The sequence below is a fragment of the Heterodontus francisci genome, chromosome 47 (assembly GCF_036365525.1).
Source record: "Heterodontus francisci isolate sHetFra1 chromosome 47, sHetFra1.hap1, whole genome shotgun sequence".
NCBI lineage: Eukaryota > Metazoa > Chordata > Chondrichthyes > Heterodontiformes > Heterodontidae > Heterodontus > Heterodontus francisci.
The window spans coordinates 3,760,150-3,780,354 of NC_090417.1; the positions used below are offsets into that span (position 1 = coordinate 3,760,150).

Sequence of the window (20,205 nt, forward strand, 5' to 3'; positions counted from 1 at the left end):
GCCGCGCCCACCAATCAAACTGCGCGACCGTTCACCTCATCACTCAGACCAACCAATCACACGGCGCGAAGGCGGAGCTCAAGGCCAGAGGTGGAGCGGAGCTGTCAATCAAAGAGTGAGGAAGACACGCCCTTCTCACTCACTCCTTGTCACACCCACACTCACAGAGTCAGAGAGAGACACATCACTGAAACAGGCCCTTCGGTCCACTGACTCTGTGCTGACCATCAACCACCCATTTATACTAATCCTACCACATCCCCATCTTTCCTCAATTCTCCTACCATCTAGCTACACTACAATGGCCTATTTGCCTATCAACCTGCAAGTCTTTGGCTGTGGGAGGAAACCGGAGCAACCGGCGAAAACCCACGCGGTTCACAGGGAGAACTTGCAAACTCCGCACAGGCAGTACCCAGAATTGAACCCGGGTCACTGGAGATGTGAGGTTGCGTTGCTAACCACTGCGCCACTGTGCCGCCCATTCCCTGTCACTCCCAGTCACTCTCACTCATTGCCTCTCACACTCACACTCACTCACTGTCACACTCACTCCCTGTCACTCTCACTCATTACCTGTCACTCTCACACTCACTCTCAGTCACACTCTCACTCATTACCAGTCACTCTCACTCATTAACTGTCACACTCACAGTCACTCCCTGTCACGCTCACACCCACTCCCTGTCACACCCACTCCCTGTCACTCTCACACACAACCTGTCACACTCCTAGTCACTCTCTGTCACTTTCCCACTCACAACCTGTCACTGCCAAAGTCACTCCCTGTCTCACTCATACCCACTCCTTGTCACACTCACAGTCACTCCCTGTCACACTCACATCCACTCCCTCTCACACTCACATTCACTACCTGTCACTCTCACACTCACTACCTGTCACTCTCACACTCATTACCTCTCACAGTCACTCCCTGTCACACTCACACTCACTCCCTGTCACACTGTCAGTCACTCCCTGTCACTCTCATACCCACTTCCCGTCACTCTCACAGTCACAACCTATCACTCTCACTCACTCACAGTCACACCCACTCCCTCTCACAGATATCCTATTGAAGCAGTCTGTGTCCACATGCAGCAAGAGCTGAACAAAATTCAGGCTTGGGCTGATAAGTGGTAAATAATATTCGCACCACACAAGTGTCAGGCAATGGCCATCTCCAACAAGAGAGAATCTAACCATCTTTCCAGTATTTTTTGCACATCCCTAATTGCCCTTGAAAAGGTGGTGATGAGCTGCCTTCTTGAACCAACAGTGCTGTTAGGAAGGGAGTTCCAGGATTATGACCCAGCGACAGTGAAGGAACAACAATATAGTTCCAAGTCAGGATGGTGTTGACTTGGAGGGGAACTTGCAGGTGGTGATGTTCCCATGCATCTGCTGCCCTTGTCCTTCCAGTTGGTAGAGGTCGCGGGTTTGGAAGGTGCTGTCCAAGGAGCCTTGCTACAGTACATCTTGTAGATGGTACACACTGCTGCCACTGTGCAGTGTGAAGGGAGTGAATGTTTAAGATGCAGTATTTATATGGCTACTCCAGTTCAGTTTCTGGTCAATGATCATCCCCCAGGATGTTGATAGTGGGGGATTCAGTGATTGGTAATGCCATTGAACATCAAGGGGAGATGGTTAGATTCCTCTTGTTGGAGATGGTCATCGCCTGGCACTTGTGTGGTGTGAATCTTTTGCTTGCTGGTTGTAAAAATGCTGTATCTAATGAGTCTGGACAGTCTCAATCCACTTCCTTGTGAGCACGGGTCCTCAACACTCATTGAGCAACTCACTGATCGAGGCCGGAAGATGATTAGTGTAGGAAATGAACACAATGTCACACTGGGGTGGTGGTGGATGGGACCAAGGAAGGGTGTTGAGGAAGATTAGAAGGAGTTTCCTCTTCATTCGGGTGTACCAGAGAGTAATTGGAGCTGACCCTGACTGTCTGAAATGTCACCAGTTCCGTTCTCCAACACTAACAGCTGAGGGCAAGACTCCATGTTCTGCTTTTGCTGGGATCGGTCCTTTCTCTCTCCTCCATTGCTCCAGTTCTCCTGTGATATGCATCTTCCCTGGTCCTACAAGGATGTGTCCAGATATTCACCAATTCAGCTTTGTGAAGCCAGCAGCTAGGAGGTGCTTGAGACCAGCCTCAGATAATCCTCCCATTCCTCTTATACAACTTAATGTGTTTGTTGGAGATCCTATCATCTCATGACTGTACTACCCCTGAAGTCTTGGGCTGCTGATTGGTATGTGCTCCACATTTCCTACTCCACTCAACAACAACATGCATTTATATGGCGTCTTTCATGTTCAAAACAGCCCCAACTGGCTTCACAAGGGATAATCAGGTGAAAATGGACACAGAAGGGGATATTACGATGGGGTGGTCAAAAGCTTGATCAAACAGGTTGCTTTTCAGGAGAGTCTTAGCAGAGAGGTGGAAAGACTGAGGGTTTTAGGGAGGGGATTTCAAACCGAGGGCCATAGGCACAGCTGCAAACTGTGGGGAAAAGGGAGGGATGCACAAAAGGCTACGGTCAGAGTGTTCAGGTGGAGGAGAGGTGGGGTAGGGGGAGGTGTGGAGGAGAGGTGGGGGATGCTGTAGAAGGTGACAGGAATTCAGCGGTGTGAGGTCATGAAGGGATTTAACAGAAAGATGAGAATTTTAAAATAATATCATTTTTCTACATGGTGGTTATTGCCTGGACAGGGCTACAAAGTTAGGCTTCTGTAGTTTCAGCGCCTATTCAGTGGCTATTGTTTCGGTGCCACTATCGATTCAGCCCACACCAAACGCCATCTTGCTCAGGGCGTTAGTGTCGCTGGAGGTATGCAGAGTAGGAACTCTTGACACTAGTCAGTGTATAATACTGACAACACCATTATCAAACTCACTGCTGTGGCTAATGCCTTCTCTGAAACTCGTACAATTGAACATTCAGCAACATGAGTGACCATCCCCTCTCCTCCCCACCCCCACTATTTAAAGGGATCATAAACCACTCTCAGCATAGTTGCTGATTACTTCCAACTGGCTCAGTTTGAGTTTGTGGCCTTTTTAAGGAGTTGATGAAGTCTGCAGGGATTGGTGCTGGACCTGGAGAAGGCCTTGGTTGTGACTGCAAGTGTTCTGCTCAGTCCGCTTGCTCCCAGTTCTGGGTTGCACTGCAGCATGAGAGGGAGGTTGAGCAGAGGCAAAGCTGCTCACAGAGGGAGTAGGAGGAGAGGGAGACAGGCACTCAGCAGGAGTGTTATATACCCAGGAGCTTCAGAGAGAACGTCTCTTACCTCCACCTCAGCCAGGAGCAGTGTGTGTGTGTGTGTGTGATCTGCACTTTATGAAGCAGCTTGGCACAGAGCTCTGCCCCTCTTGCAGCTAGACCTGGAACCTCAGAGTTGGGCAAGGACGGCACTGCCAGTGGCTCTAAAGGTCGCAGTGGTCCTGAAGTTCTTTGTGTTGGGATCCCTCCAGACTGGAGCAGGGGATATATCTAACATCTCAGAGTTCACCGTCCACTGCTGCATCAGAGAGGTTACCGGCACCTATTATGACAGCAGAGCGGAGCACATTGTGTACTCTCTGAACAGAGAGAAACAGGTGGAGTGTGCACATGGTTTTGCCAGGATCGTGGAGCTCCCCATGGTGCAGGATGCCAGACTGCACACATGCGGCTTTGCCGGTGGCACATCTTGATGCTGAGATGCCCCACAAGCACACTCCCTGAGTGTGCAGCTGGCGTGTAACCACACTCAGTACATCATGCTGGTGAATGCCCACTATCCCAGCAGCAGTCACGGTGCTTTCATTCTGCATCAGTCCGCTGTGGATTTGAGCCACCAGCTCAAACCAGAGTGGGGCTATTAGGATTTACACCTGGCTCATAACTAGTCTTCACAACCCAACCACACGTGGCCAGCATGTGTACAACAAGAGCTATGCTGGTCTGATAAACACCACTGAACAGACCATTGGGGTGCTGCAGCAGTTCCACTGCTGGACAGCTCTGGAGGAGCCCTGCAGAATCCATCAGAGCACAAATCCCTGATTTGTGATAGTCTGCTGTATCCTCTACAACCTGGCCATCATGAGGAGGAGGAGGAAGAGGAAGAGGAGGAGGAGGAAGAGGAGGAGGAAGAGGAGGAGGAGGAGGAGGAGGAGGAGGAGGAAGAGGAGGAGGAGGAGGAGGAGGAGAAAGAGAAAGAGGAAGAGGAGGAGGAAGAGAAAGAGGAAGAGGAGGAGGAGGAGGAAGAGGAGGAGGAGGAGGAGGAGGAAGAGGAGCAGGAAGGAGGAGAAAAGGAAGAGGAGGAGGAAGAAGAGGAGGAGAAGAGGAAGAGGAGGAGGAAGAGGAAGAGGAGGAGGAAGAGGAGGAGGAGGAGGAGGAAGAGGAGGAAGAGGAGGAGGAGGAGGAGAAAGAGAAAGAGGAGGAGGAAGAGGAAGAGGAAGAGGAAGAGGAGGAGGAGGAGGAGGAGGAAGAGGAGCAGGAAGGAGGAGAAAAGGAAGAGGAGGAGGAAGAGGAAGAGGAGGAGGAGGAAGAAGAGGAGGAGGAAGAAGAGGAGGAGAAGAGGAAGAGGAGGAGGAAGAAGAGGAGGAGAAGTGGAGGAGGAGGAAGAGGAGGAGGAGGAAGATGGGGGAGGAAGAGGAAGAGGAGGAGGAGGAGGAGGAAGATGGGGGAGGAAGAGGAAGAGGAGGAGGAAGAGGAGGAGGAAGAGGAGAAAGAGGGAGAAAAAGAGGAAGAAGAAGAGGAGGAGGAGGAAGAGGATGATGATGAAGATGAGGATGATGATGCAGCTAGCGTTCCACACAGGCTGTCCATGATTGCCTTGTTCAAGGCCTGTTTCTGTGAACATGATCCCGTTGTATAACAGTCCCACACCTTACCATTCTTCCGTTCTGGACTATCACAATGCTGAAATAAAAGCCACCACAAAATAACCATTCTACACCAACAAAACATCCAATATTCCAAACAAAACTCAATTCTTACCCTTGTGCATTCCCTTCGTGCCTGTCTCACAGGTGCCTTTGCCTGGCCTCGTGCTCCTATACAGTGCTACCCTGCCAGTGTCTGCAGCATGGCTGGTGGAAGGCTGCTGATGTTCAGTGGGGGAGACTGCAGGAGGCCTTGCAGGAGGCCCTGCAGCAGTTCTGGGGCCTAGAAGAGCCGGCTTCGGACTGTACTATCTCAGCATGGGCAGCAGCAGTCTGGGCTGACTGGCTAAGGGGCACTAGTAGAATGGCAGGGGAGGGAGGACAAATGCATGTTTGTGCTCCAAGGAGCCGCTGACACTCCCCCCGGGGTGGCACCTCTGCCAAGCTAGTAACTGGTAAGTTGGAGCAGAGATTGCTGCATTACTGCAGGAGCCTGAAAGCCCCTTTGAGGGCTGGCATCCACAGCCATGATGGTAGCAAGCTGAACTTGCCTGACGTGAAGCTGAGATTTCATGAGCACGGTCTCAGCCTCTGCTGCAGCACTCAGAGGTTGGGTGGCTTCTACGTGTGCTACGATGGAATAGGCTCCAAGCTCTCTGCAAAGCCTCCTGTCCACCTTTTGCACCGGGGTTTCGAGTGCAGCCTTGGGAGCCCTCTACAACCACTTCCAGCTCCTTGATGCAACAGCCAGGCTGCACCTTCCCTTTAAGAGGTGCAGGCTAGCTTTAAGTGGGTCTAGCCTTGCACCAACTTGGGTCCCCAGCTGAGGGCATTAGCGCTGGGCCACTCAGCACTATCGCTTAAATTAGCCAGAAGCCCTTTACTTTGAAGTGGCACAGGTTAATTGCCCATCGTGGTCCCTGTGCCCACTTTCGGGGCGATCAAACATCTCGGCCTGGGAATCGAGAGGTCCAGTTTCCTGTGTCTGATTGCTGTCTGCTGCCACCTGCTGGAAGAACAGCTGTTTGGACGCTGGACAAGGTCAGGGATGAGCTTGGCTGCTGAGGCTTCTCAGTGATGTAATGAGGGGGTGATTTTAACTCAGCTGGCTGGGCGGGAAACCCACGGGATCGGGTACAAGTCCAGTAACACACCTCTCAATATTCCTCCCGGTTATGCCTGATCCTGTCCATTTCCCAATGGATGGGTTAGGTTCAAATCCCTCCACCTGTCAGTGTCCAGCCTCTGTCAGGATGGATCGGGAAAGTTATTGGAAGGGATTCTGAGAGACAGGATTTATATGCATCTGGAAAGGCATGGTCTGATTAGGGATAGTCAGCATGGCTTTGTGCGTGGGAAATCATGTCTCACAAATTTGATTGAGGTTTTCGAGGAGGTGACAAAGAGGATTGACGAGGGCAGGGCGATGGATGTTGTCTACGTGGACTTTAGCGAGGCCTTTGACAAGGTCCCGCATGGTAGGCTGGTCCAGAAGGTTTGAACACATGGGATCCAGGGTGAGCGAGCAAATTGGATACAAAATTGGCTTGGTGATAGGAGGCAGAGGGTGGTAGTGGAGGGTTGTTTTTCAGATTGGAGGCCGGTGACCAGTGGTGTGCCACAGTGCTCGGTGCTGGGTCCTCTGTTGTTTGTCATATATATTCATGACTTGGATGTGAATGTAAGGGGCATGATTAATAAGTTTGCAGTTGACACCAAAATTGGTGGTATAGTGGACAGTGAAGAAGGTTGTCTAAGGTTACAACAGGATATAGATCAACTGGGAAAGTGGGCAAGGGATTGGCAAATGGAATTTAATGCAGACAAGTGCGAAGTGATGCATCTTGGGAAGTTAAACCAGGGCAGGACATATACAGTGAATGGCAGGGCCCTGGGGAGTGTTGTTGAGCAGAGAGACCTTGGGGTGCAAGTACATAGTTCCCTGAAAGTGGCAACACAGGTAGACAGGGTGGTGAAGAAGGCGTATGGCATGTTTGCCTTCATTGGCCGAGGCATTGAGTACAAGAGTTGGGACATCATGTTACAGTTGTACATGACGTTGGTTAGGCCGCATTTGGAGTACTGTGTGCAGTTCTGGTCGCCGCACTACAGGAAAGATGTAATTAAGCTAGAGAGGGTGCAGAAAAGATTCACAAGGATGTTGCCTGGTTTGGAGGGCTTGAGTTATAAAGAGAGATTGGATAGTCTGGGTCTGTTTTCCCTGGAGCGAAGGAGGCTGAGAGGGGACATGATAGAGGTCTATAAAATTATGAGAGGCTTAGATAGGGTAGATAGCCAGAGTCTGTTTCCCATGGTAGGGGTGACTAAAACTAGAGGGCATAGATTTAAGGTGAGAGGGAGGAGGTTTAAAGGGGAACAAAGGGGTATATTTTTCACACAAAGAATAGTGGGTATCTGGAATGAGCTGCCAGAGGAGGTGGTGGAGGCAGGAACAGCAGCGACATTTAAGAGGCATCTGGACAGGTACTTGAATGAGCAAGACATAGAGGGATATGGAATTAATGCAGGCAGGTGGGATTAGTATTGATAGGCATTATGGTCGGCATGGACGCGGTGGGCCGAAGGGCCTGTTTCTATGCTGTACGACTCGATGATTCTATTGGGTAGAAGGCTGCCAACATCAGTGACTTGCACCCGGTGAAGAGTTTTACAACAGGAGGAACAAGTGGGGACAATATCGGACCTCTTATTTTTCTGAATGCAACACACTTCTAATAAATAACTGTTGTGTCCTTATGAATACCGCATAACAGTCAACATATCACATGTTTTAAATAACTTCTTTATTTTTTTTTAAAGTATTCAGCTGGTGGACAGAGAAATGGCTTTTTTCTTTTTATTTTACAGTTCTTTGATACAGGTAATCTAATTCAAAAGAGTTCTCTTCACAACAACAATAAAAAAACAAGGAGGAATTGATTAAAATTCTAAAAAGCTGTGCCAAAGAGATACTGATAGATCAGCATTCTACAGTTTAATATCTAATACAGCCATAGCTTTAAACCTGATGAGCAGTCACAGTACCTAAACATTCCTGGTAATGCTTGTTACGAGTTCTGTGCAAGTGCTGAAGCATTCCTTACAGTAAGATTAGCATCTTAAGATTAATATGTTCCAAACCAGTCAGTGTTCCACCTACCACCTATTCTTTCCTGATATACACTGAATTGTTGGAATCTTATGGTCATAGCACTCTCTCTCCCTCACAGACCACACAGTGCTCTCACCACACAGACCCATCAGTTTGCTTGGTGACATTCCTCATCACAGAATGACACTGTGTAGCTGTAACTGGGCTATGCGAGGTCCCGCTTTTAAACCGACGACAAAAATCAGCTTTGCAGAAAACTGCATTCACCGCCCCAAGTGCTGACCCGAATTGCAGACTTCAATATCGAGAGAGAGAGAGATGTGCTGGGCCCAAGAGCTACTGCTTTCCAAACCTGCAAGTGTGCATCCATGGTTGAAGGGTGTGCCAAGCATCTGAAACACATTCACGGTATTATTGCTATATGTGAAATCAGAAGATCTCCTTATACGGCTGCAGAATTAGGACAGGTCTGGCAGCCAAACCATCTAGATGTCATATTCAGGCCCCAGATTTTAGGCCTTGAGAAATCTTCCAACCCCAAAATGGCCCAGCAGTTTTAAAGAGAATGTGCAACCTGTGTCTGAACATGTTTGAACCTACATTCAACAGAAATGAAAACAAATGATGCAAAGCCACAATGGACAGACATCAAAGAGTGGGTTCTGTTTCATTGCCTTTGCAGAGCACAAAGAGATTTAACAGGAGGTGTGGGGTGGAGTCCATTGTTTGTGCAACACAAAGGTTTAATGGGCTGAATCCCCTTCTACCTTCACAGGCTTTTCTCCAGCATGTCAGTCAATGGAGTCTGCAGCCAAGGTTGTGCTTGTTTATCAGAAGTTCACCTTTGGTTAGAATCTCACAAAGGCTGTAACTTGGTTCTAAACTGTAAACTCCGTACAGTTAAACTTCCACTCCTTGGTGTCCTTTAGGTTCTGAAATTAAGAGGTCTCTGTTACTTTAACCATCATTCACTGCACCAGTTGTAAATATATTTTCTGCAATAGAATGACTTTCAGCCTTTTCTCTAATCTATGAGATATGTGCATGGATTCACTCTTACTGCAGTATACAATGGACTGTTGAAGCCTTTGTTGTACTGTACTTTAGCTGCAAACAATATATGATTGGAAGATTAAAATATCAGCTTGAGTGGAGCTTTCGCATTTGTCTGAATTCTTTCAAACATTCAGAAAGTGACCGCAGAAAGCAACACTCTGAGGGACTGGCTCCAACAGGCACTGTTTGATTGACACTGAAGATAAGGAAAGCTTGGAAAGTTTTACGGATCTGGTGAGCCTCTGCTTAAATCCTCTGAGTCCATTTGTCTTGTGGCTCTTTAGGAGCCTAATTCCCCTCAGTGACATGTTAAATAGAGCACGTGGAGAAGATTCCCCACAGGCACGAGGTTTGATTGTGTTTATAAAACATTCATTACATTAACATCCATTAGTTGGAGCTTATTTAGGGTGAAGGATGATAATGGCCTTGTGATCCATTGCAGCTCTTCATGATAACACCTAAACATCCAAATGCATTTTCAATATCCCTTCTGCTTTTTTTGCATCTACTAATTCTCTCTGTTCTAAACGTACTTCTCACCAACTGAAACTCACAGTTCATGTTTTTCAGTTGCCTCGAATCTATTTATTGCAGCATTTAATATTTTATCTTCCTCAATAAACAGTGAAAAACATAATAAAAATGCTGAACTTGATTAAATGGAACTGGGAGTCAGTGATAATGAAGAATGCTTTGTGGTGGAAGTGTGAAAAAATATGGAGAGATGTTGCTCCCTGACAGCGTGGGAAGGTTTTAGCTTGGTGCCATAGTTCATATTAAACCAGTCTATGTTAGATAAAATGGTTAAATCCTGGGCTGAAATGTTATCCCAGACTGACTGAAGATCATTTCACAATGGTTTTCACTAGTGTGTTCTAATTTATAGCAGCTAAGAACAAGGAGTCTTTCCACTGGCAGCCCAGAAATGTGAGGACTGATTGCCTTTTGGCTGCTGTCGGACATCCATTGGTCTATGGGGACACCGAAATGATTTTGAACAGATTACAAGGTATTGCTGTCAGCTTTCAGGTGCTGATAACCCATTCTCATTCACTGCTGTATCCTGTTTGTCAGCAGGATGGGCGGCACAGCGGTGCAGTGGTCAGCACCGCAGCCTCACAGTTCCAGCGACCCGGGTTCAATTCTGGGTACTGCCTGTGCGGAGTTTGCAAGTTCTCCCTGTGACCATGAGGGTTTTCGCCGGGTGCTCTGGTTTCCTCCCACAGCCAAAGACTTGCAGGTTGATAGGTAAATTGACCATTATAAAATTACCCCTCGTGTAGGTAGGTGGTAGGGGAATTGAGGAAAGGTGGGGATGGGGTAGGAATATGGGATTAATGTAGGATTAGTATAAATGGGTGGTTGATGGTCGGCACAGACTTGGTGGGCTGAAGGGCCTGTTTCAGTGCTGTATCTCTAAGTAAATGAAATAGCTCATTATTACAAGTGTCCAGTGCAGTCAGTACAGTGCATGCCCTAAATTTAAGATAAACGGCATCAGAGTTTGTGAAAGAGTTGATACTGGAACCAATACCACATGCATGCTGGGTGTCTGCCAGAGCTGCTGGTCACAGACTGGGCCAGACTACTTCCTTTCTGAGGATTCAGTGTTGAGGCTTGCTTCTCTGGTGTGCCATTTTCCTGTTCAAACAGCAAAGAGAGAAAAGCTGGCAATTCCCAGTGTAACAGGAGTCGTGGTAACAGCAGTTAATAACAGGTGAGAAATCACCACAATGGTTGTGCTCGTGCGTGCTGCTCAGTGTTGAATGAATTTACAATCTCTGACTAGTCGGCCCTGATGCACCAAACAATTGCAATGAAATTAGGTGGGGCAACGAGTTGAAGTTAAGATTAGTCTTGTATGACACCTCGAGACACTTGCCTTGCAGGCTTGCCGATGCTAACAATGCAAGCGATAGCTGGAACACTTCTAAACTTTTTTGTGACTGTAGATGTGACATGTGCTCATATCTGTTGCATACCAATCGAGGATGTTCCATGGGTTTTAACATGTTATGCTGCAGAGTGGAAATGGAAATCCCCACCGGGCGCACCCTTGGTTTGGGCCAGGCTGTTGGAAATAGGCAAAGCCTTATCATAGGCAAAGAATGGGAAATCGCTGATACTCACTCTGAGCAACTAAAAGGTCTGACAGCAAACTGCTTCCTCATCATGGTGTTTGATGGGGGAGGGAACTAATGAAGCAGGAAAAATGCAATATCACTGCAGACCTCATTCATTGGTCTTTTGCTTCCATCACAGTTTACTCATGACCAAAGAAAGCCTTGTGTACACTGCATTGTTAGTGTTGTGGTCAATCTCAAACACACACACTCCACAGTGTAAACCAACATTCACTTCACAGTGATACTGACTCCAAACTCAGCTCTCTGTTAATTGGCTACTCTTTGATGCTCTACTGGTGGGCAATATAAAAATATGCCTCTCGGGTTAGCTTGGCTTTGTGGCTCCCAGGAAAGAACACACTTCTGTGGGGACCCACCTCCTTCAGATGTCCAAATGCAACTGGATTTCACAAATCAGAACTCCGACTGGGAATGAGAGATCGGATTACTACTGCAAGTAACCCTTTACAAAATCATGCTTGGGAATCCATCAACAGTGGTTAAGTGAAAGATTATTCTGGAAGTGGCAATGATGCAATTACGTCACATGTGATGTGCCAAGCAACAGGTGGTTTGCCTTGTCTGAAAATAATGTTATTATGATGACGCTCAAGGTGAATTCCTAAAAAAGCTTTCTGTGCCACAACTTTTTTTTTTAAACTTTTACGGAATATGGGATGTGTTGTAATGACATTGTATCATGGGCAGGGCAACCCAATGACCAAGGAAAAGTTGTTCCTTAAAGTTGAACCCCAAACCTTTCCCTCATGGTCTATGGTAGGAATACACAGGGCCTAGTGTGGTAAGTCGCTGATGTCCATTGTCATGTGCTAGAATTTTACAGTACAGAAATAGGCCATTTGGCCCAACAGATGCTGGGGTTTTAGGCCCTCACACCTTATTTTCTCTCACCCTATCAACATGTCAAGGGAAGGTAGTGAGGGGAGGCCATATAATCACCTACAAGGAATAAAGGAGCCAGAGAACTGCTAGACTCCAAGTAGCTGCATGCTTCTCAACTGCAAGCTCAAGAACATTGGTAGAAGCAGGTTGCGTGTTTGGCCTTGACCCCAGTAGGCACTCTCACCTCGAAGTCAGAAGGTTGTTGGTTCAAGTGCCACCCCAGAGACCCCAGCAGTAATCTAGGCTGATACTCTCAGTGCAGTACTAAGGAAGTACAACACTGGCAGAGGAGCTGTCTTTCAAATGCATATTGAACCAAGGCCTCATCTGGCCCCTCAGCTGGACAGAAAAGATCCCAGGGCACTATTTGAAGAGCAGCAGAGGAGTTCTCCTCTGTGTCCCTCAACCAGCATCACTGAAACTCAGAGTTTCTGATTTATGTCATCAATAAAATTCCAAAGGATCATAACTGTAATCCTGCAACAGAATGAAAACTATCACAATACAGCATCCATACTTGGGTTCATTTAACGTTTCTGAGAGTTCTTCATTCCCAGTATCAAGGGAGATATTTTGAACTGGGTTGTACAGAGATCATTTAGGAGGAGGTGTGATTAAACAAATAGAGTTGTTGAAAAAGAAATAAGAAACTGAATGAGGGCAGTGGCGGAGCAGAGGAAAGTGGGACAGGACCGTGGAGCAGGAGAGTGGGACAGGGAAGTGGGGGGGGGGGGGGGTGGTACCAACTGCTTGAACTGTGACAGTGATGTGACATCAACACAAATCTATTCCTTGCAAATACGAAAAGTAGAAAATTTGTGGTTTTAATGGTGCATTACATTTACTGAAAAGTATTTAGCGAATGCTTTTGGGTGAGAGCCAGGAGCTATGTGTAACTTTTACAGTAGTAACCTTACACATGGCATAGTTTGATTCAACTCGTTATTGAACTGAGAAAACAAACACATTTGCCAAACACACTCTCATGAGAACACTTCTGTTTTAACCAGCATTAAGAATCCAGTGACTAACCTGCAGCTCGCTTGATAACCAGTCTGAATATTTGTGCAGTCTAATCCCAGCTGTGTAACTTTCTACTGCAGAGATTGGTCAATGAACATGAGCCTGATTTTAAAGAAGTGGTGGGGGGGGGGGGGGAGCAGTGGGTGCGTACTTTGTGCATGAGCTTCAAAGTGGACGGCGAACCCAGGGTGTCCAAGAACATGGAGCTTTGGTCGATCTCATTACTACAAATGGTCTCATTGACCCACCGGAACTTGGCCTGAGGGTGTGAGCAGGAATGGTGACGAGTCCCTGCGGGGGCGGGGGAAGAGGGTAGGTGGGGAAGAGGGTAGGTGGGGAAGAGGGTAGGTGGAGAAGAGGGTAGGTGGAGAAGAGGGTAGGTGGAGAAGAGGGTAGGTGGAGAAGAGGGTAGGTGGAGAAGAGGGTAGGTGGAGAAGAGGGTAGGTGGAGAAGAGGGTAGGTGGAGTGGCTTAGACAAGAGATGTCCAAAGATTCCTTGCCAAGCCCAGAGGAACTCCACCTGGCTCATCAGGAAAGTTAAATCCCAGGTCGCGCACCGATGAAGTCATCAGGCTCTGATTTGCATATTTAAAGGAGGATCCCACCTCAGAAGAGCAGGTTAAGATCGGGTGGGGTAGAAGACAGCGGATCAGTCGAGAAAGGGAAATAGCCAACAATGGTGTTAACAACCCATCTGATGCCTGGCAATGGTGGACCACAACCAACAGGACCACCAGCTACTTTGGCCAGGTCCATTTTCTTCTCAAGTCCAACACTAAAATGAATGCCTTCAGTCCTTGAACACGCACCACTTGCAGCAACTGCATGGCCAAACACAATGTCCTGTTTCAGCAAGCACCATTTCACTAAAAGACCTACTAGCTTTCACAATAAGTGCATCTGTAAGGAAACTCTTCAGAGTGTAATCCATCAGTTCACTCGGCAACCCAAACTCAATGCATAAAGCAATGGGGATGATATGGTGTTTATCTACTTAAGGCCGCACAGAAACAACGAATGAACTAACAATGTCCTAGTCTACGACAGGGTTAGAAAGTTTGCTAATCATCCAATGGCGTGTGTTTTGTATTGAGTCATGCACAGTTCATTGGCTGGTCAATAGCAATGACATCTTGAATATGATGACTCTTTCCATTGGTGGTAAAGCCAAACAAAGTGTCCTGCACAACAAGGGCTGCCATGTCAGTTCAATTTCAGGAAGAGAAAGAATTAAGTCTTCAAGAAGCGTGAGATGCCAAAGCAATTGGCGACCAACGATCTTTTACCTTTATTTATTCAAGATGTCGACAATCTCAATCTATGTGTGCGTGCCACATTTGGGAACTGTGGTCTTTCCACACTTAGTGATGTGACCACTGATGTAATATTGTGTGCTCAGGATTACATGAACAACTTAGATTTATGGGAGGGTGAGTTTCAGAATTGTCAGGAAGAGGACATGTGTGCAGGCTGGGTCAGCTTGCCAGGGTAACCATTTCCTCTGGACAGGTAGGAAATCAACAGTGAGCTTAGCACAACTGTCCTCTTTTCAGATGCCGTGACAGTTATGGGCTTGTGCTTGAAGTGCTACTTCAGGCTGATATATGTGCTTGACAGATGGCAGGATTGGGGTCCAAGTGGGGGCTGAGGTGTAGCATTCAGTGCAATGGCTGCTTTATTGCTGTTCGTTTTCCGACAAGGTCTTAATACTGTGCACCATGGGGAGGCAAGATTTTACCCACGTTCACTGCTACACTTTGAGTGTCGACAAGAACTATATTGAGTGTCAAATCAGACACCCCAAAACTGGACACTGGAACTATCACATCACTTACAGTGTTTTCCTTGAGAAATAGTTGCCAAGAAGAGGAGTAGGTTTAATACACTGGTAAAACCTTGCCTTGGCAGCCAACATGGTTACATTTGATGCCCATTTGTTGGGGTCTCCCTTGCACAGTCAATTAAATATACTCTCACTCTGTCTGCTGAGGTGACAATCTCACTTTCAGAAAATATTCTTTCGTAATGAACAGAAAAATATGGTGATATTAAACTGTTACTGCTGGACAGTGGATGTTCCCCTCTGTGCTGTGATGCCCACCTTCCTTCCTTCCCTTTCAGGTGGGGTTATTGAGAGTGTGTATTTGTGTGGCTAAACAAAGTGGGCCATTGTATGAAGCCATTCCTGAACAGTGACACCATTCCAAACCAGTTGCAGGAAGAACTCTAATCTGGTGTGTTTAGTGAGTGTGTAATGAACACCACGCAGCACAAGCAATTGCAGGCATATTAATTCCGAGTACTGAGTGTGTGTGTGCCTTCACCTCCACACCACATTGCTCAGTTTTACAAACAGACAGGGGTGGGGGGGGGGGGGGGGGGTGCAGTGAGGGTGTCAGGGGAGAATTTTGACTTTCGAACAGCAGTCCGTTTTCCATTACTCTCGATTTTCATTTCAGTATAACATGGCTGGTCCAACATCACCCTTTTTTGTACTAATGAGCCAAGTCAAAATGTGCTCCACTATGTTAAACCTGTTATTCACTTTCAGAATCCAGAACAATGTGAAATGAAAGACTACAGCTTTTTAAACTCCCTCCCTCTTTAAAGACAGCTGTGTATTAACGGTAATAAACCTGTCTGTCAACATGATCTGAAGAGGGAGACAGGGCAGTGAGGAAACCTCCAACTCATTGGCAGAAAGCAGAATCTGGTGGAGGGAAATCCACCATTCATTCCGGTTTTCCATGGTGTTTGTGCAGTTAACCTTTCTAATAATAATGGACCAACAATCCTGAGATCGTCAGTTCAAATCCCACCATGGTATAGTTTGAGAAGTTAAATTCACTTTAAAAAAAATAGCTGAAAAAAAAAGCTGGGAGCAGTAAGAGTGACGGTGAAACTGTCGGATTTTTGTAAAAAAAAAAATTCAACTGGTTCACTTATGTAGCCGAGGGAGGGAAGGAAGTCCTTACCTGTCTGGCCGATATGGAACTCCAGTCCCACACCAACATGCTCGACTCTTAACTGTTCTCTGCAGTGACCTTGAAAGCCACTCAGTGCAGGGGCAACGAAGGATGGCCGATGAATGCCAGTCTTGCCAGTACACCCACATTCCGAGAATGAATTACAATAAAAATCCTTCCAGAACCGTGGTGGCTTATAATGAGCAACAGAAGGAACTGTGAACACAGACTTAAATCTAGGGAAGTAGCAGGAAGAGAGGGTGTCATAGTTTGAGTTCGGCCTGCTCACTTTGCTGCTAATGGATGCCAATTGAAAACCTCAACAACAGGCAGCGATTCCAGTTCATGGGACACAAAATTAAAATGGGATTTTGTTTTAAAAGCAGAATTTTGAGCTTTAATGATATCTGGTTAAAGTTTGAGTTCAATGTCTTTCTGTGCTACTTTAATGGGGCTGTTAACCCATTCATTCTGAAAGGTCAACATTGACATAAAAATAACACAGGAATTTTACACTAGGGCACTAACCAGTTCATTAATAGGGAAATTAAACCTCCCTGCATTTAGTTTACATTTTAAAAGTTTCTAGTGAGTCTGTCCAAAAACCGACACTGTCTGCTTCAATAGCTAACAGATGGAAAACCTTAACTTAAAGGGTTCACAGAAACGAACAAGGTGCCTCTTTACTGTCGAATGCCAAGAACATAAGATGCGGTCCTCTGGTTAATTAATAAGGTAGTGGGGAGATATTAAAACTGAACAGAAATCTTAACATAAAATTCCTTTAAAAAAAAGCAACAACATTTAAAAGCTGCAAAGCACAGTCTGTACTCAAAAGATTAAAGCTGATCTAGTCTCGTTAAAAAAAAAAGCATTGATGCAAACTTAAGTTGTCCTTTAGACAGATGCTGTGGTACCTACCCTGGCAGCTGTTGAATAATATTGCTGTGCTTTGCTGTTTTTGCATAGTATTAAGTTAACCATAGACAGCAAAATAACTGTATTGAAAACTCCAAGACACTAGTTCAAACCCAATTAAAAAATGTGAGCGGTTAAAGTGACTGAATGTTCTTTTTTGATATTGCTGTTTTGATGCAGCCCTCATCGTGGGGTATCCTCCTTATTCCGTTGTAAAGGTGCCTCCCAACTGTGCATCAACAGTAATCATTCAGTCCCTTAGGTGGTACGGCAGAGTACATGCTTTGGCAGTCAATCATGCTAATTGATAATAGGAACTCTCTTATAGAAATCATGCCTTTAGCCTAAAGTAAAGTCTGTTTCTCTCACAGCCCCCAGTTCCTCTGCTTCCTGATCTCAAGGCTGTGTTGTAAATACAGTACCCTGAAAAAAAAGAGAAGGAATTAGTGGATTGGAGTTAGCAAAGATAGATAGAAAGAACAATTCCATTAACACCATGCCCATGCAATGAACACAGGGTTTGACAGTAATTTAAATGCTCTCTAGTAATATGTTAAGCATCAGCAATCTCTCCTGTAGCTTGAAGCAGTTTTAGCTTAAGCCAAAGGTTTTTTAAATAAGGCTATCAGTGAATTATTCTCCCTCCCAGTTCATTCTTCCCTTCTTGGTTAAAGGCACCAAATTCTTGGGCTTCAGCAACTCTTCACTAGGCCTCATCTTTGTATCTGCCCCTCCCTCCTGATGGTGTAGGCAGCAGGGCCAGTACATGCTTCAGGTGGGGTTGTCATGAGACTGTGGCGGGAAGACGGAAGAGGACAATGCAATACCAACAGTTCTCATACTGAGGTGAGCCCTCATTAACAAAGATGGATTCGACAAAGCTTACAAGCTCATTTCGCCACCTTTCTGTGAGAAGCATGTGGGGGAGGGAATAGGGTTATAATAGGGCAATGTGAAGTATCCTCAAATGGCATTCAGAAGGACGCAGTGACTGGAAGCTCAGAAAGTTAACGAGGAGGTACCTCCAGGAGATTACGCCAACATCATTGACTAGTGAGAGCTTCTTGTGAAGTTCAGTATTGCACACATGGCTACCTACAACACATGACACAACGTGGTGGCATTCAGGAACTCAGTTTCAGGATCAATGCTTTTGGTGAGTTTCTAAATCCTCCCATGGCAGCTGAGATACAAACAGGTTGTCCCAGTGAGACTGGAGAAGGTGCTTTCAGTCCTACCATGAGGGGAGAGGTATCAATTTCATCAGTACTATGTACTTTGAGCCTCATATAACTCAACCCTTCAATGCCAATTTGTAAGAGTTTTATCCAAATTATACATTATTTATTTTATAACATCTACAACAATTACAAAAAGTGTTGAGCACAGTTCATGATCACCAAGGCAGCAAAATGGAGCAGGATTATGTATTTGTCTTATAATGCAGGCAAAACTGCATGTGGTTACATTCCATTAGAACTGATGTTAGGGTAGCTCACTCATGCAAATTTATTTCTCTTAGACTTCCAAAGACACAATTGTTCAAATGAAACTAAAGAAAGATCGCAATAATTTGAAGAACTCCTATCGCTGTCAGCTCAGTGACGTATCTCAATCTCCTTCCCATGCTCCAGTTTATTGCCTCTTCTTTATGGTTCTCCACCCACAACTATATTCTTGTATCCCAACTAAGAAGCTGGTCTTCATGTGCAAGGTTGAAAAACGGGTATGTTCAGCATGCTATTTTACTATGAAAGGCAGTGCTGTGGAATCTGCTTCTATCCACACATGGACACTTTGCACTAGGAATACAGGGAATATTCTCAAGTCAGCAGGATGTTACAAGTGATGTTCCCCAGGGATTTGTACTGGGTCATCACTTTTCATCATGTACATTAATGACTTGCATGTAGAAATAGAGAGTTGTATATCCAAGTTGTGTAGGTGTTGTGTAGTGGTTATATCAGGAAGCTACAAGGAGACATATCCCCATCCAGTTGTGAATGGTGGTGGACATTTAAAAAGCAACAGGAGGAGGAGGCTCCATGAACATCCCCATCCTCAATGATGGGGGAGCCCAGCACAAGTGAAAAAGACAAGGCTAAAGCGTCTGCAGCCATCATCAGCCAGCAGTGCCAAGTGGATGATCTATCTCGGCCTTCTCCTGAGGTCCCCAGCATCTTTGATGTCAGTCTTCAGCCCATCTGCAGGACTGCGTAACTGAGTCTCGGGAATGATATATTGGCCTTGGAGGGAGGACAATGCAGATTTGTCAGAATGATACGAGGGCTTAAAGGGTTAAATTATGAGAACAGGTCCCATAATGGTGGCTTGTATTCCCTTGAGTTTACAAGGTTGAAGGGGGATCTAATCAAGGTGTTTAAAATGATAGAGGGATTTGATAGGGCAGATAAAGAGAATCTATTTCCTCTGGTCAGGAGGGTTCATAATAAGGAGATAATATTAATCTTAGAGTCAGACCATTAAGGAGTGAAATCAGGAAGCACTTTCCATATAAAAGGAATGGAACCTCCGACTTGTTGCCTTAAATGGTTGTAGACGCTGGGTCCAGTGAAATTTTCACATATGAGATTAACTGATTTTTGGTTTCATTGAAACATATTAGATTCTAAAGGGGCTGGATAGGGTAGACAATGAGATTATTTCTTCTGGTCAGGGAATCTAAAGCATGAGGGCAGAGTCTCAGGATAAGGGGCCGATCATTAAGGACTAAGATGAGGAGCAATTTCTTCACTCAAAGGGTTGTGAATCTTTGGAATTCTCTACCCCAGAGGGTTGTGGATGCTCCATCGTTGAATACATTTAAGGCTGGGAGAGAGATATTTCTGGTCTCTGAGGGAATCAAGGGATTATGGGGAGTGGGCAGGAAAGTGGAGTTGAAGCCCAAGATCAGCCATGATCTTACTGAATGGCGGAGCAGGCTCGATGGGCTGAATGGTCTGCTCCTGCTCCAATTTCTTGTGTTATTGTTGGGTTAACAGTATCAGGAGATACAGATCAAAGGCTGGTGAATGGAATCGAGGTGCAAATCAGCTATGATCAAACTGAATGGGGGAATAGGTTCGAGGGGCTGAATGGCCTCAACTGAAATTGCCCATTTGTTCAAGCATCTTTACTTAAAGCCAGCTGCATTGGATGACCATCTCTGGGGATGGGTGGCTGCAGATTACATTGGACAGAAACACA

At 46.0% G+C, this 20,205-nt stretch overlaps 1 protein-coding gene across 1 annotated transcript in view; it reads right to left on the reverse strand.

Annotated features, from left to right (window-relative positions):
• Window positions 1-12,894: 12,894 nt before the first annotated feature.
• Window positions 12,895-20,205, reverse strand: part of LOC137357071 (ankyrin-1-like) — a 183,208-nt gene continuing 175,897 nt past the window's right edge. The window contains exon 49 of the mRNA XM_068023055.1: window positions 12,895-17,421. Within this exon, the coding sequence (XP_067879156.1) occupies window positions 17,395-17,421 (27 nt within the window). The 3' untranslated portion in view covers window positions 12,895-17,394. The remainder of the gene's footprint in view (window positions 17,422-20,205) is intronic.